The 15,769-nt window shown below is 42.1% G+C and overlaps 1 protein-coding gene across 4 annotated transcripts in view; it reads right to left on the minus strand.

The window, feature by feature from the left end:
* Positions 1-1,749: 1,749 nt before the first annotated feature.
* Positions 1,750-15,769, minus strand: part of cgnb (cingulin b) — a 30,962-nt gene continuing 16,942 nt past the window's right edge. For 3 of the 4 annotated variants that reach the window (XM_080441827.1, XM_080441828.1, XM_080441829.1), the window contains exons 8-21: positions 15,561-15,709; positions 14,709-14,735; positions 13,844-13,964; positions 12,993-13,205; positions 12,105-12,188; positions 11,148-11,402; positions 9,964-10,134; positions 9,110-9,271; positions 8,404-8,493; positions 8,152-8,235; positions 7,229-7,347; positions 6,725-6,833; positions 4,564-4,727; positions 1,750-3,816 (exon numbers count right to left, since the gene is read on the minus strand). In XM_080441827.1, the coding sequence (XP_080297953.1) occupies positions 3,681-3,816; positions 4,564-4,727; positions 6,725-6,833; positions 7,229-7,347; positions 8,152-8,235; positions 8,404-8,493; positions 9,110-9,271; positions 9,964-10,134; positions 11,148-11,402; positions 12,105-12,188; positions 12,993-13,205; positions 13,844-13,964; positions 14,709-14,735; positions 15,561-15,709 (1,884 nt within the window). In that variant the 3' untranslated portion in view covers positions 1,750-3,680. The remainder of the gene's footprint in view (positions 3,817-4,563; positions 4,728-6,724; positions 6,834-7,228; positions 7,348-8,151; positions 8,236-8,403; positions 8,494-9,109; positions 9,272-9,963; positions 10,135-11,147; positions 11,403-12,104; positions 12,189-12,992; positions 13,206-13,843; positions 13,965-14,708; positions 14,736-15,560; positions 15,710-15,769) is intronic. The other variant, XM_080441830.1, reaches the window with a different exon arrangement.

Raw genomic sequence — 15,769 nt, forward strand, 5'->3', positions numbered from 1 at the left:
GTGCATAAAACAGATGAAATGATGCAATAAAGTAAAGCACATAAATGCTGTTATTTAGCAAAAGTCCCTTGTTTGGTTAGGTATAGCCCTACATTTTGTCCAGTACTGACAAAAGGCAATAGCAAGTTGAGCACTGAACAGGTAGGCCTATTATCTGTGAATACCACCGTCTTGCACTCAGACCAGTCATCATGACCAAGCCGCTTAAAGCCCATATCACCTCCTCACGGCACAATACTATATACGTAACCGGTGGCTACTTATAATGTCGAGGTAGATTCAATCAGTAACACAGATTTTCAGTCATTCTTTCTTATGGCCAGGTTATGGATGGATTTTCTGAGCAAAAATGTAATAGTCCATTCATAGAGTATAGGCTAGACCAGTGGTTCTCAACCTGTGGGTGGGGTCCCCACATGATTTTGGGGGGTCCTCAGATGACAGTAAAGTGACAATTTAAGGACTTTTGAGACATTTTTAATACCTAAATAAAAAAGAAATGAAATGAAAAAAGACCATTACTGCATTAAAAGTAATCAACAACCTATAAAAACTGGTGAAATATTTGCCAAATTGTCAAATAATATATGAAAGAGGCAAACATTTTGAAAATAGCTGATAGCTACAGTACAAGCTCACAACGCCTCGCATTATTTTGGGGGGTCGCGGCCTGAAAAGGTTGAGAACCACTGGGCTAGACTTAGTAACTATCAGTCATTACTGTTCATGAGTGCTTTCTGTTCTAAAATACCTTCTTTAGCTGTACAAATTTCAGAACCTCACCTAGCATACAGAACAGCCCCACTTCTAATGTGAAAAAAAAGGAGGACAGTATACAACATACATATTATTAGAAGAAAATTCAACTCTTTTGCATATGTAGTCCTTGAATGTACAACAATCAATAAAGCTCAAAGTAATACAATCACAGATGACAGTGTGACACGTGACAGTCTCATTTATAGGAAACAGTAGGAACTTTGTCTTCCTCAAAACCGCAACCTGTTTCCTTATTGACATGTAACGTTTCTTCAAGACTCTTTCACAACTCAGAGGCATGCAGGTTTAATAGGATGAGCCAGACACGAGAGGTGATTTAATGGATATTTTGCAAGGGCAAACAATGTTTGATGGGTTGAAGCATGCCACTAAACGGCCACCCCTCCCAGAGAGTAGGAGGTATATGAAAAGGCACCCAGGCATGTTGCAATGTCAATGTGGTATTTGCAATGACACTGGCACCACCCAGGACAGAGTGGCATACAGTAGGCTATGTGGCTTCCATGGGCCCTGCGGAGCAATTTTTTAAGTGCACAGTTTAATACTTGTCTGTCCCTTGCACTCTACTTATGTGACTTATGTTTACACTGTCATTTTTGACTAATGATATTGGATATCTTTGATTTAATGATTGTAAAAACGTACCACATCTATCATGGTATTACCTATTGTAGTGCACTGTAAAATTCGATAAGCAAAATTAATTTTTCTTTATTTCATTTTAGGCTTTAGTTAAGATAAGTACAATGAATAGAGAGACAGGAAAGGTGAGGGATTGAGGGGGGGTGACATGCAGTAAAGCACCTCAGGGGATTTGGACCTGGGTCACACACAAGAAGGAATATAGCCTTATTTATATTTATGAGCTCTTACTCAGTGAGTCACCGGCGTGCCACATATATTTCTATAAAACGTCTCTAAACAAGGTTACAGTGTTTTGTAAAACAAAAGGAAGTAGAACATAGTTAGAAACACTAACACTTTAATTAAGTGAAGAAGTGTGCTGTTGGCTACATTAATGCCCACTCAGCAGAACAGACAAGGCAGAAGAACAGAAGAGATTTCAATAAACTAACTGACATTATCATAACAATACAATTAAATATGAGATGTCACGACAGCATACTAACTGAATATGCAAACTAGAAAAAACATTACAAGAATTCAGCATACATCTTTCATAATACACAGGGTCCTACATTTATTTGAAATATCCAAGTCAAATTTTAACTTCATAGTATAATCAAGCATTGGCTTAAATGTATTGTCAAAAATGCACCTACTAATCATCACATTCATTATAAGGTGGGTGCAACAAAGAATGCAAAACACTTATAGTCTAACCTAATAATTTGTTGAATAGGATCAAGCACATGGAATATGATTCAATTAATTACAGCAGCATACAACACCAGCAGTGACTAGAACATACATTTTAAGGCATTTCAGTGACAACGTGCACTCAAACTAATATAAATAAACAGACATATAGGGGACCATTTGAGAAATATGGCCGTATATAAAAATTATAGTGATTATTCACTTTTGAAGGTACTGTACATGGTGCTACTATATATCTGATTGTCTTGGATAGCAGGTGTGCATGGCTACAAGAGTGCAAAAATACAGTATAGGCTCAGTTCTATGGCCTGTCATTGTCACAGCAGAAGGTAAAAAAAAAAGAAGAATTATTTGACATCACTTTGGATTACAAAATGAAAACCAACACCAAGGTACTGTAACAGAACGGCAAATGACAGTGACATATTGTCACGCTCGGGCAGAAAGGTTGTAAATCCCCATATTTCATATTCCCGTTTCATAAATTAATGCCCCATCTTATACTTCATCCTATGACAGCACAGGTTCTCTTTTTTTCAATTTCCTGAAAAGTAACAGCATTGGACATACAAAGTTCCCTCCCGACAGTTACAATATGCAACATGTCACGCCCAGGCTAAAACAAGCACATACTGTAGAACTGAAGAATCCGGACATACCTCCGGCAAAATATGCAAGCCAATTCTTTTGGTTTTAAAACAGCACAAATATTTCAAGTTGGAAAACCGTGCATAAATCTAACCAAATCTAAAATAATTACAGCGTTAACCGAGAAACCACGTGGCATTCATGTGTGTACCACAGTTTTCATGAGCAAGTGCATACAGCTGGAAATGTCTTTCGAGAGTTTTAGTCAAGCTGAAGCATATAGAGTAGAACAATACCCTGTTTTTCTGTTCTTGTAATGTCTCAACTGAACCCAGACAAACAAAGACTTCTTTTCAAATTTATGACTTATGGAAAATGAAAGCAAAACAGTTAAGCAATAACTGCACAAAGGTACCAAGATGGAATCTCATTTTCCTGGCAACCTGTCACATTCTGAGCAATATCTGACTATAACTGCAGCTCTATAAACTACAAGGCAATTATGTAGCGCTTGGCAACTTAGTTTACCATACAACTTAGTTTTTCAAGCCCTGAGTACCTCTCTATGAAAATCTTTGTAGAATATGCAACTTTTTCACTGAAATATTTTCAATAGAACATTCTCTATTTCTTCTTATATGTTTTCTTTTTCCTATTTACATGACTTCATGCTGTCTTCCCCCACTCTATCCTCTCTACACACATGCGGGTATTTGGGCTACGTGGCCGAGTCCACCATTGTCTCGGAGGTGCAAACAACACAGGTATCAGCATCGAGTTTGTGAGACGGATCATATAAAGCGATATATTTTTAAGCCCACGTGTAAAACTATGGTTAAGTATGGTTAAGCTCAACTTCCAGAGCCATGCAAGAAGCACCTTTGTTTGCACCTCCGACACACTCACGTGACATCAATTTCCCTTTCCATATTCACATATACTAGGGCGTGACGTCACGGCTAAAAGATTGTCTAGCAGTTGGTGGTCTGAAGGTGGCTCTCGTTGAGGATGGAGGTGATGCTGTTGCCGTCGTAGAAGCCGTCCTCGTCCTCTGAGCTCAGGTTGGAGGAGCCCAGCACCGAGCGACGCGTCTGCTGCCCCTTCCGCCTGAGACAGTCAAACGTAAAGGAGAGGATGAACAAGCGCACTGCACACATTCACTCAGTCACTAACTCAGTGGTTCGTCGGGACCCCCCTGGGGGTCCCCACATAATTAGTCCCCCTAAAGAGAGTGCTTATTCTGTTCACCCATAATAGAAAGTAGTCAGTAACAACGGCCTACTGGCGGGCCAGAAGGGGCCAGAAGAGGATTCTTTGATTCTAGGCCAACAGGCTTACATGTTGTTCCAGAGGCAGTGGTTTTAATTGCAACACCATCTTTGGTTACAGAAAGTTTGCCTACTTTTATGAGTTGCTGGCTGCTGAATAGCTATGGAAACCAGTTTCCAATGACAGATGTTTGCATGTGATCACTTTGCCCGAGGAGTTTCAATGTCTTTGTGTTTGGCATATTGCAAGACATTGATTTAAGTAATTATAGGGTGCTGCCACCTGGTGGAAAGTACAACATTGGTCCGTAATAGGCCTATGTACCATATAAGTGTACCTACGTAAATGCATGCTTAAAACACGCATATCACGAATAGATATATTCTGAAGTCACTTTAAAATCATACAGGCCTACAGAGCCTAATTCCACAAGATTATAAAAAAATGTTTTAATGTGATGTATAATGTCATGTTCATACCTTAATATTTCCAAATACATTTTATTATGTTCATGATTATTTTAATAATTATTATATTTGCGATAGGGGCGATTGGATTGAGTTCCAGTGTTGCGTGTGGTCCTACTTCATCTCAGACTCCAGTGCTGTGACTTTGGCTTGCAGGGCTTCCTGGAGCTCCTGCTGCTCCTCCAGGTCCCGTAGGACTTTGCGGCGGACTCCCTCCAGGCGCTCCACCTCCCCCTCACTCTCGTCCACCTGTCGCTTCAGAGCCTTCACGCGCAGGGACAGCTGGGAACAGAGGGAGACGTGCGGGGTTAGAGGGGAGCGAACGAGGGAGATGCAGGAAGGGTTACGGGGGACAATACAGGAGGTTGGGAGAGGACTCGGAGTGGAGGCTTTAGAAAGCAGGGGGCAGAGCTAGAACCAATGGTTTTTTGGAGAGAATGGGGGGCAGAGAGAGAAGGTCGGATGTTGGAGTGATAGAAACTGACCATATTCACACGGCAGATGTTTTGCTCTTATGTGGGGGGGTTCCTGCCCCTGGGTATAATGTAAGAGCAAAATGGCCACCGTGTGAATACGGACCGTGGCAGCGGAAGAGAGAGGCGCACGGTTGGAGATGAAATGTATCATTTGGAGAAGAGAAAAGGTTGGAGGGGGAACAACAGAGGATGCAAGAGGTGAGGGGTGCAGCGGGTGCAGCAGTGTGGCTTGTTGTCACAGTCATCACCCTGTAATCAACTCGGCTATTTGACAGTCTGACTTTGAAAGCCAGTCACTCAGCCCGATTCATTACAGTTGTTGGACTGCTGCTCCAGAGCGCCACCCTGTGGCTGTCCGCCTGCAGCCAACGACACCCAAATGGAACCTCTCCCATGAGGACGTTACAGGAGGTTTGGGGAGGAAGGTCATGGAAGGAATGAGGCGGAGTACAGGCACAGAAACAGAGTTGCAGGAGGGTGGGTTGTGTGTGATAGAGGAAGATGGGAGGAGTGGACAGAGAAGGGTGGAGGACAGGAGGTGTGGCATGCAGGGGTTACAGGGGCATACAGGGGTTTGTGGGAGGGCAGTCAGAAAGGTTAAACGTCATCAAAAAGAGAAACATGGCAGGGCAGCAGAAAGGGGATAGGAGGTTAGGGAAAGTTCTGGTGACCAAGCGAGGTTAAGTTTGGACATAGAGTGTACAGCTAATATTAGCCAGTCAGGTTCATTTGTACAGCCTTTAATCACTGTTACAGTCTTAAAGGGCTTTACAGGCCCACATTTAATGGGCTTTACAGGCCCACATTTAATGCCATTTACTGGCAGCAGTGGCTCAAGAGGTAGAGCAGCCGTCTGGGAACCGGAAGGTCCCTGGTTCTATTCTCCTGGCTTCATGTCTTGCTCAAGTGTCCTTGAGCAAGACACTGAGTGCCCTATCTTGCTCGCCTTACCCCTTTTATGCCTAAACCTTTTTGGCATTTTGTACTATTTTTAAAAACATTTAAAAATAGTACAAATAGCCGATCTATAAGCTCACAACGTGTCGCTATTTTTTACTATTTTAAAATGTTTTTCAAAATAGTAAAGAAATGCCAAAAAAGTTTGAGCTTAAGGCAAGAGGCTCTGTACGTCTACAGTAACTGTAACTGTTTCCCTAGCACCCCTAGGTGGCAGCACACTGCTCCTAATAGTTAGGTTGTATCAAATGCAGAGAACAAAATCTCCAAGAGCTCTCATTACATAACCCTAACCCTAACCCAGTTACTGAAACAAAGGACACCTCCTATCCTTAGACCCTCAATCGAGCAAGGAAAAAACTCCCAAGAAAACAAAAGAAAACGAAGAAACCTCAGGAAACTGGTGCTCTCTTTTGTGATCCTTCCTGAGATTTCTCTCTTTTTTCCCTTAAGGTCAGAGAGCGAGGTGTGCAATAGGTGGGCAATGTGAAACACACACCAAAAAATAACGACAATCAATTGTCCATACTAGTATTAGCCTATTGTGAAAGTGGTCATCCAACGTGGTTATTCTCTGATTTTGAGAATCAGCAGGAGACATGGGCAAATTACTCCAGTAAATACCGTACCTCAATTTCTCGTAACTGGTTGGAGTATGAAATTGTTTGATGATAACGTGAGTGCCAGAAAGTTAATTTAGTAGGTATATTGCTGTGACTGAGAGCCTTACCTGACATTATCTGAATTCCAACTTCATCTTACAAATAAGATAAAGCAAGCAAACACTATTTGACCTGACTGTGATCAGCATATTAGCAGTTACAATATACAGTACAGTAAGTTTACCTGGTCTCTCTGCTCAGCATGTTGGCTCCTCTCCTGGTCCAGAGTGGCGTTCACATCCTTCAGTTTCCTCTCCATCCGTCTGTGAGACGCCTGGATACTGGCCTTCTCTCTGGGAGAGCAAATGTGGAGGCCACACATCAGTTTAAGACAAATACTAATTTACACTAAGTAGCCACTGAAAGCATTTCCCTCTACATTATATTAACCACTGAAGCCTTATTCAAACATAAAAATACAAGCTTGTAGATCAGCTTGTAGATCTGCAATCTTTTAAAGAATCACATGCCCAAAATAGGGACGCCAGGGTGAAAGTTGTTAATTTATCTGAAACCCAATACATAAGTGCCATTGTAAATCTGCGGGGGGAACACATGGTGGGAGTAACTTCGGAGTAAAAGATCACATCACATTCCTGTAGCTCTCTATACGCCTATAATTTCAGTGACAGCATTTATTGATCACACTCCTCCATGTTGAGTGTGTGTGTGTTTGTGGGGAAACTACCTCTCCTCGCTGTGTAGCCTCTCCTCTAGCTCCTGTACTTTGTTCTCCAGCATGGTTATACCGGTAGAGGGCCTGCTCTGGCCTTCCATGTCTGCCACACGACATTTCAGCTCCTTCACCTGTGAGGGGAAACAATGAAGACCAGGTCAATTAACCAATAAACCACGTCGTTGTACAACAAAAATGGCAAATAGCCGATCAGCTATTTCCCTATTTGTTTAAGTAAAATAGTGCCCAAAATAAGTGGTTAACCCGTGTGTGTGTGTATGTCTGTGTGTGGCCTACGTACAGTATATGCATTTGTGTGTGCAGGTCTTCATTACAGCTAATTTATATACTTCTTGTACCATGGCATCAAAATATGCCACCTAGGGCAAATATGCCATTCTGATGTGTCATGTGGAGGTATAGTAAATTTATTCTGTATAACACTGGTAATGAGAAGAGACGTGTAGACTTTTTTTTTATTACATTTTTATTAGCTACACCTGGTGATGTTACTGAAGCTACATTGACTGAATAATCTCTTGTTTAATGTGTAGTGAAACAGAGACAGAGACACCGAATAATAGAGAAAAACGCTAAGACTTTTCTAATTTAACATTTTATATTTTTGGCAATTATGGAGACTTCACAAGTGAGCCGGGGTATTATAGCATGGTATTATATTAAGTGAGCAAGTCAAAGTAACGGCACTTCAGGCAGGTTAAACAATTCAGGGTCATACCACCCCATTCGTCGTGCAGTTATCTTCTTGTAATTGACTTAATCTCAGTGCATTATCCCTCAAACACAACCCTTTCGTTCATCAAAAATGACATATTTTCAACTGAAAAGAAGACATTTGTTGTGTGATACTTGCCGCAATGCTCATCATGTCACGACTCTCGAGATATAAACGTTGTATAGTGTGTGGTCAGTACCTGTCTGTCCAGTGCACTCTTGTCCATCTCCAGGTCATGTCTTGCAGAGCGTTCCTGCAACAGGTCTGCTCGCAGCTGGTCAATCTGTGAAAGAACGAGCAATGGAGAGGGAATATAAAGAGCAGAACATGTAGGCCACAGGGCTGTGCTGAACACTGCAATCTATATGGAAATCTTTTTTTGTCCCAGTGTCTTTGCATGCATGGTTCATATTCAAATGATTTCCATGTTCACAGGGGATTTTTCCAGTACCTGCTCTCTGCTCCGTGCAATGCGGTCGTTCAGAAGCTCCACGCTGCTCCGCTCCTCGTCCAACTCAATCTCCAGAGTCTTAATTTTATCCTGAGAAACACACAAAGAAATGTGCATTAATAAAAAATGTGTATGCACACACGCGCACACACACGCATGCATGCACGCACGCACACACACACACGGTAGAGAGATGGTGTGACTTTTCCCTGACAAGGTGAAGTAATAGAAAATAACTGTAGCCTCACTACAGAGCATTTCATTTATTTTAAAATGTTTCGCTAACCTCTACACCTTGCGGGCAAGACGTAATGGATGTGGAGGAACACACTATTCCTCCCAGTTCCTCTCCCTGCTGAACAGGCGCCCTGGCCCCAGACCAACATGTACGAATCGCTAGTGCAGTGACAGAGATTGCCCTCCCCACTCAGGTTCCCACCTTCGAACACGGCCAATTGTATTTTTTGGGAGTGCCTGGCCAAGCTGGAGGTACCACGGAGGATTCAAATCCATAATCTCTGCAGTGGTGGGCAGGAACTTTACCCCTGTGCCACCCGAGCGCCTTTACAGTTATTTCTGATTTCTTGACCTCGTCATGGAAAACCGTCCAGTCACACCACCTCAGCCGGTTGTTTGACCCTCACCACCATCTTTAGACCCCCCCAGTGACCTTTTGACCAACCACCAGTGCTTCTTAACCCCTCACCTCTAACCCCCTGACCTCTCGGGCACGTTCACAGTGGCTGCTCTTCTCCGCATCCAGCTCGCTCTCTAAGTGTTTGAGGCGACTGCTGAGCAGGTCTCTCTCCAGCTGGGCGCTGTCTCTCTCCTCGCCACACACCAGTAGATCCTTCTTCAGACGAGAAACCTGAACACCAGGGGGGGAGGAGGTGAGCGGAGGTTTAGTTTCTCTTTATTCTTGATCAGCTCATGATCAAGATTACACTGCTTGGACATTTTCCCATGGCTGGAAAAGGGGCTACACTTCCCTGAGTAAATCAAAATAAGAACAAAACACTTTGCCAACCATTTAATGTTTAGGCCTGTGTGTGTACTGTTCCATACCAGTGGTGGAAAGGAACTACATACATTTACTTAAGTACTGTACTTAAGTACAATGTTGAGGTATTTGTACTTTACTTGAGTATTTCCAATTTCCAATACTTTTACTCCACCACATCTCAGAGGCAAATATTGTACTTTTACTCCACTACAATTATTTGAAAACTTTAGTTACTAGTTACTTTTCAGATATAAATGATGATATTATGAAGCATACATTAACCACTTTAGCCCTATTTTATACATAGGCTATTTGAAAATAGCCGATCTACAAGCTCGCGACAGGTTGTGAGCTTGTAGATCTGCTATTTTCAAACATTTTAGGACTTTTACTTTTGGTACTTTAAGTACATTTTGATGCCAATACTTTGGTACTTTTACTCAAGTAATTTTTTTATTCCGGACTTTTACTTGTAACAGAGTATTTCCACATTGCAGTATTGGTACTTTTACTGTTTAATAAAACATTTGAGTACTTTTTCCACCACTGTTCCATACCTCTTCCTGCAGTGTTTTGAGGTTGCCCTGGGCCCGCTGCAGCTCGGCCAACCTGTCCTTGCTGTTGCGCTGGGCATCCAGCAGGTCCTTCCTGGAGCGCTCCCGGTACTCATCCAGCTGGGTCTGCAGAGTCACCACAGACTGACGGGACTCTGACATCATAAGCTCCATCTGGACAGGGTGGAGGAAAAGACAGAGAGAGAGAGAGAGAGAGTTATTTCTGATGTATTCAGGATGTTTACAATGTTGTGCCTAATGAAGTGTCTTTTCATATCAAAGTGATTAAAATAAATTAACTAAGCTTTTATTCAATAGAAAACAGAAACAAAGAACACCCATGTCTTGTGATTAAAACCAATTATTATTAACAAAAACAACATCTGGTGCTTTGCGGACAGTCATCAGCTTAAAACAACGTTTCGGTGCAAGGGCCTTTCATCATTGTTTTTTGTTCATTTAGAAAATAGTGATATCATTGTGAGTGAAGTGAAAACAGTTCTGGCTTTCTTTGTTGTCATCCCAAGGTCACCTTCCTACCTACACTCAGATGTGTAAAAGCTTTGTTTAGTCAGTAGAAAAGTAAAAGCTTAGTTTAAATTGTTGAATTTAAGTTGGCAGATACAGTGGCTGCATTCAAAGTCAAACTGGAACTATGGGGACAGCGAGTGAAGAGGGGCATACTTGACATGCTCCAACATTAGCAGGAATTTGCGGAGACTGACTGAGACCATCCTTCTCCCAGCTGGTGTGTGATCATAATAGCTTCACTGCAAGTGAAGTAATGCTCAAACTGGAGTTCGAGCATTACATCCCAAACCAATAAACTTTGTGAAGAAGGAACAAACCAGGAACATTATTTTCCGTGCAAGCTACAATGATTTGCAATTACAAAATATAGTCATAAGAATAGAGAAACAAAGAAAGAAAATTAAAAAGTCAGATAACAGGACATCAATAGAAAGCAACCCCATTATGCAAGTATAAATAGAGCGAAATTAATAATGAATAGGCCTACATATTTAATAGGTTTCGTAGACCCCGCCGGCAGTCTATTAAAACATTGACTACATGAGAGTAGCCCTTGGTGCAAAAAAGGTTGGGGACCCCTGGTTTAGTAAAAGTAAAATAAAAGTGAAAAGCTGTGAGAGAGACACTGGCGCGCAATTGAGTATGCGTGCACCCACCTCCTTGTTGATCTTGTCCAGGGCGCGGTCCAGGAGTCTCTTCTGCTCCTCCAGGTCATTCTTGCCCCTCCTCAGCGCATCCCTCTCCACGTCCCGCTCCTCCAGCCGCCGGCTCAGCTCGTCCCGCTCCTTCCCCAGGCGTGACGCTCCTCTCTTGGCCTCCTCCAGCTGAGACTTCAGGGAGCGGTTGTCGTCCTCCAGGGCCTCCAGTGTCTCCTCGCTGTCCGAGGCCAGGGGCGCACTGGAGTGAATCCTCTGGAGAGCAGGAACACATGCATGGTTCAATACCCTGGGTTCATGCAGCAATGTCCACTCCAGTGTGTTCATTTAAATATTAACACTCTGGATGTTACTGTGTACAGTAGATATGAGGGGGCTTTGCTGTATGTGAATTGGAAAGTGAATGAATGAAACCATGTGTGCTGATATGGGTATTATGTTAATGATAATTCTTATGCAATCATTTATTCAAAGGACATTGTAGAGTGAGGGCAGAGAGGTGGACAATTTGTCTTTAATTTGCGTTAGTTTACATCTTCTACATAGTCATTAAAACAACAAACAAACAAACAAATTTACCTGAATAATTTAGTCAATGTTGCTGAATAACGAGTCATTACTACTAAACATCATTGCACAGTTAAGGAAGTCATGGACGCTTGAATTATGTTTGCATATCAATTCATTTTCCCAGGGACCATGTCAATTTGTGGTTAAACATGCTTTAATACAATATGATAATGTGACTTAGGCCAATACGTACTTCTAGACTATACTGAAATGAATGGAATCTTGTGGGCTAATTTACCACATCAACTCTGGGTTTTTACATCCTTTCAATGGAAATCATATGTGGGAGTGTTGTGCGGGGGACGGCTGTTCCTTTGTACCATACATATGTGCCTGTGTGTAATGCTATAGTCATATGCATGTGGTTATTGTGTGGTTGCGTAGTACCATGCGGGCCAGTCTCTCCCTGAGACGAGTGTTTGCTTCCTGAAGCTCCTGGTTGGTCCCCTGGTCTGCTGCGGTCTTCACTGACTGTAGACACAGAGAGAAATATAGCTTGAGACATATGGGCTAAATTTAAAAATGAAATTCTAATACACAGACAGCTATAACCTTTAGGAACAGCTGACTGTTTCCGTGAAATAGACTGACCTCATGAATGCAATAACATTTTTGTGGACATTGCAATGAAATAATAGCCAACAGGACTGCCTCATAAAATGGCCCTGACACACATTTTGATGTGATCTGATTTAGCTTGTTCCATGAAGCTGAATGACCATGTGAATTCATGTCAAACCTCTGAGCCCTTATATATACTTTAAGTAAGCCTTGCCGAACCACGAGGTCCATAGGGCAGGTGCCTATCTCCTGTTTCTGTAGCGTGAGGCAGCACAGATCCAACCCTTGATGCCAAGCAGGGAGGCATTGAATCCTATTTTCAGAGTCTTTGGTATGACCCGGCCGGGGATCGAACCCTGACCTCCCAATCTCAGGACGGATACTCTAGCCACAAGGCCACTGAGCTGGTATGGATGGATACTTTACTTTACACATGATTTGTTCATTCAATACATGAACATGAAAAGAATCAGCTGAACCAATGAAAGGAAGGCTAAAGACTTATGCCTCAAGACAAATTGAGACAGAGATTGTCTCTAACAATGAAGAACTTGATACTGGGAAGGCTATTCCTTGTAAACTGAGTTTGATTTAGTAGTTTTTAGTAGTCACCCCTAGTTTTAAATCAAACTAGGGGTGCAACAGTTAATCGAACTAATCAATCGAGTTGCAGGCCAACATTTTCATGGATCTAGAAACCTGAAGACACTTCACCTCCTTCATCTTCTCCACCGCTTTCTCCATCTCTGCCTTGTCTTTCTTGGCTTGGTCCTTCACCCTGTCCATCTCAGCCTTCAGCTCAGCCTCTCTCTCCTCGCCAGCTCTCCTCAGGGCCTCCATCTCTTCACTCTTCTTGTCCAACTCGGCATTTAGACGGTCGAGCTCTGAGCGCGCCCTCTTCAGATCGTCATGGCAACGTTGAAGGTCCTTGAGATTTAAGTGATCAAAGATGAATAATAATGCTCATGAGGGGAGGGATGTGTCCGAGTGTGTGTGTGTGTGTGTGTGTGTGTGTGTGTGTGTGTGTGTGTGTGTGTGTGTGTGTGTGTGTGTGTGTACTTGTACTGATATCTTTGTGAGGACATTTTTCTGGTCCACGCTTCTCAAGAGGCTATTTTAGGGCTAAAATTAAGGTTAAGGGTTATGGTTATGTATGCAGGGAATGAATGTTGTCCATGGAAACTGAAAGTCCTCACAAATAGATATACTGTAACATATATAGCAGTAAAAGAGTGTGTGTGTGTGTGTGTGTGTGTGTGTCTCGCACATTATGATCGTGAAGAAGCTTTCAGTCACAATAAAGACCATAGACTTAGGTTAAGATATAAATAATGAATGTGTGCATAGTAGCAAATATTAAAACACACACACACACACACACACACACACACACACACACACACACACACACACACACACACACACACACACACACACACACACACACACACACACACACACACACACACACACACACACACACACACACACACACACACACACACGAAGATAAACCCACACAATTTGTCCCACATAAGAGCTTTAATCCATGCACCCTGAATTACCTCTGCATACGAGTGCTCATCGTCAAACCCTGGCATTTGTTTCTTCATTGCCAAAAGTGAGTCTTGGAGATCCTTCAGCTCTCCCTCAAATTCCTCCTTCTCCAAACGAGATTTCAGAAGCCTGGGGAGAAACAGAGAGTAAACACATACACAGTCTAAGTGTCACGTGATTTGGATGCTATCCACACACACATGAATAGTGTATACATGCGTAGAGACACACAGACACACAAACACAATCTCAATAGCTACAGCACCAAAGATACCAACAAAGGAGAAAACTAAGCACTAAACTAAGCACATCACTCTAAGCCTTAGAGACAAATTCTGAATGTTATTTAGTTTTTATCCCTTGGAGTCTAAGCGATAAAAGCAAAACAACGTCCAAAATGTGTCTCGTTTAGGAAGAGATATTTGCTACATGATTAATCACCACACATACCGCTTTTAACTTCTTAAGATCACAGACAAACTACAGTTACATTTCACTTACAAATCCATGCCAATCATGTTAATTGGAATTGATCAAAGTGTTCAAAATATTTTGTACACCGATGTGAACGCCTACAAAAAGGAATCACAGGTAATGATAACTTGATTGAGATGGTTAACAAATGAATTCATTTCATTGGATTGGTTTAAATCTGGGTTGATGATTTGCTTAGAGGATTAATAAGGTAAAGTTTTATAATAAAAGCATTAGTAAGGCTCATCAATACAATCAAAAGTCAGTCATTAGAGAGTAAATACTTTGAGATATAAACACGCAAAAAATTAATGCATGTCCATATCTCGTGAGGTTTTGATCACAGGGAACTAAGCTATGCTTCTCAAACCAAACAGTGAAATTAATTTCTTCTCTCACATTTGACTGCTGCTGGGCTGCACGTTCCTGCCCAACAAAGAGTCGAGTGAAAAAGAATGCATGCATTACAAAGAAATACAATATAAGAGCTCTGGACCAAAGCCAGTAGAACACAATGGTGTTATAATAGACTGAACAATGTCCTGTGCAGTTCAGTAACAATACCATGCAGTAAAATCTAAGTCACAGCATTGATCCTGTATGTAGTTTATATACATTTTCATAAGCCCATGTCTATAATGCATTAGCAAACATGCTTATAATGCATTATAATCTGCTTATCATACTGTGGTATAATAGTTAAAGTACAAGCACTATTAAAAATGCTTTATAACAATAATGATAACATAAGGATTTGACTGTGTACTGTAGGTGGCGCCGCTGATAAAAGTAACCCTTGACTCTATAGGCAGCTATATGCTCCAGATTAATCCATCCAAACGAACTGGGTGGGTGGATTACTACAAAATGAAGTCACTGAGCAGCGGTGATAAGCAGTGAGGTCGTCACCTCAGCACACGTGGTTGTTTTTACTCTCCACCCACCCACCCACCCCTCCAATGGCGCGTTCAGAACCAGAAGGAGGCGGGGTCAACCCTCAAAGGAGTATGAGGGTGTCTTATCAATAAGGAACTTTAGGTGTATAAGTGAGTTAGGTGGGTGGATGGATTAATTTGGAGCATGTAGCCACCTTGAGTAGGCCTAGTGACCCTACTGTACATAGATACATAGTTAGCTGCACACGGCAATGAGAAAGATCCAGTGCTTATTAGAGCATATTGTATATGTTGATATTTGCGTATGTGTATTATTTACATTACGTGAAGTTCCCTGCCATTGTGACACACTTACTCTTGCTTAGTACCGTTCAGCTCTTCTGAGGTGGCTTCCAGCAGGGTCTTCCACTGTTCCTCCTGGTCTCTGCAACCATCTAGTTCTTCTTCCAGAGAGACAATGGAAGCATTTACCCGCTGTCTCTCCTCCTCTATCTGCCCCTGCGACTAATAAATACACACACACACGGTATTTGAAGTGATATGTGTATAAGCAAAATATGTGTC

Source organism: Gymnoscopelus braueri (genome assembly GCF_963280865.1).
Source record: "Gymnoscopelus braueri genome assembly, chromosome: 11".
In the NCBI taxonomy this organism is placed as follows: Eukaryota; Metazoa; Chordata; class Actinopteri; order Myctophiformes; family Myctophidae; genus Gymnoscopelus; species Gymnoscopelus braueri.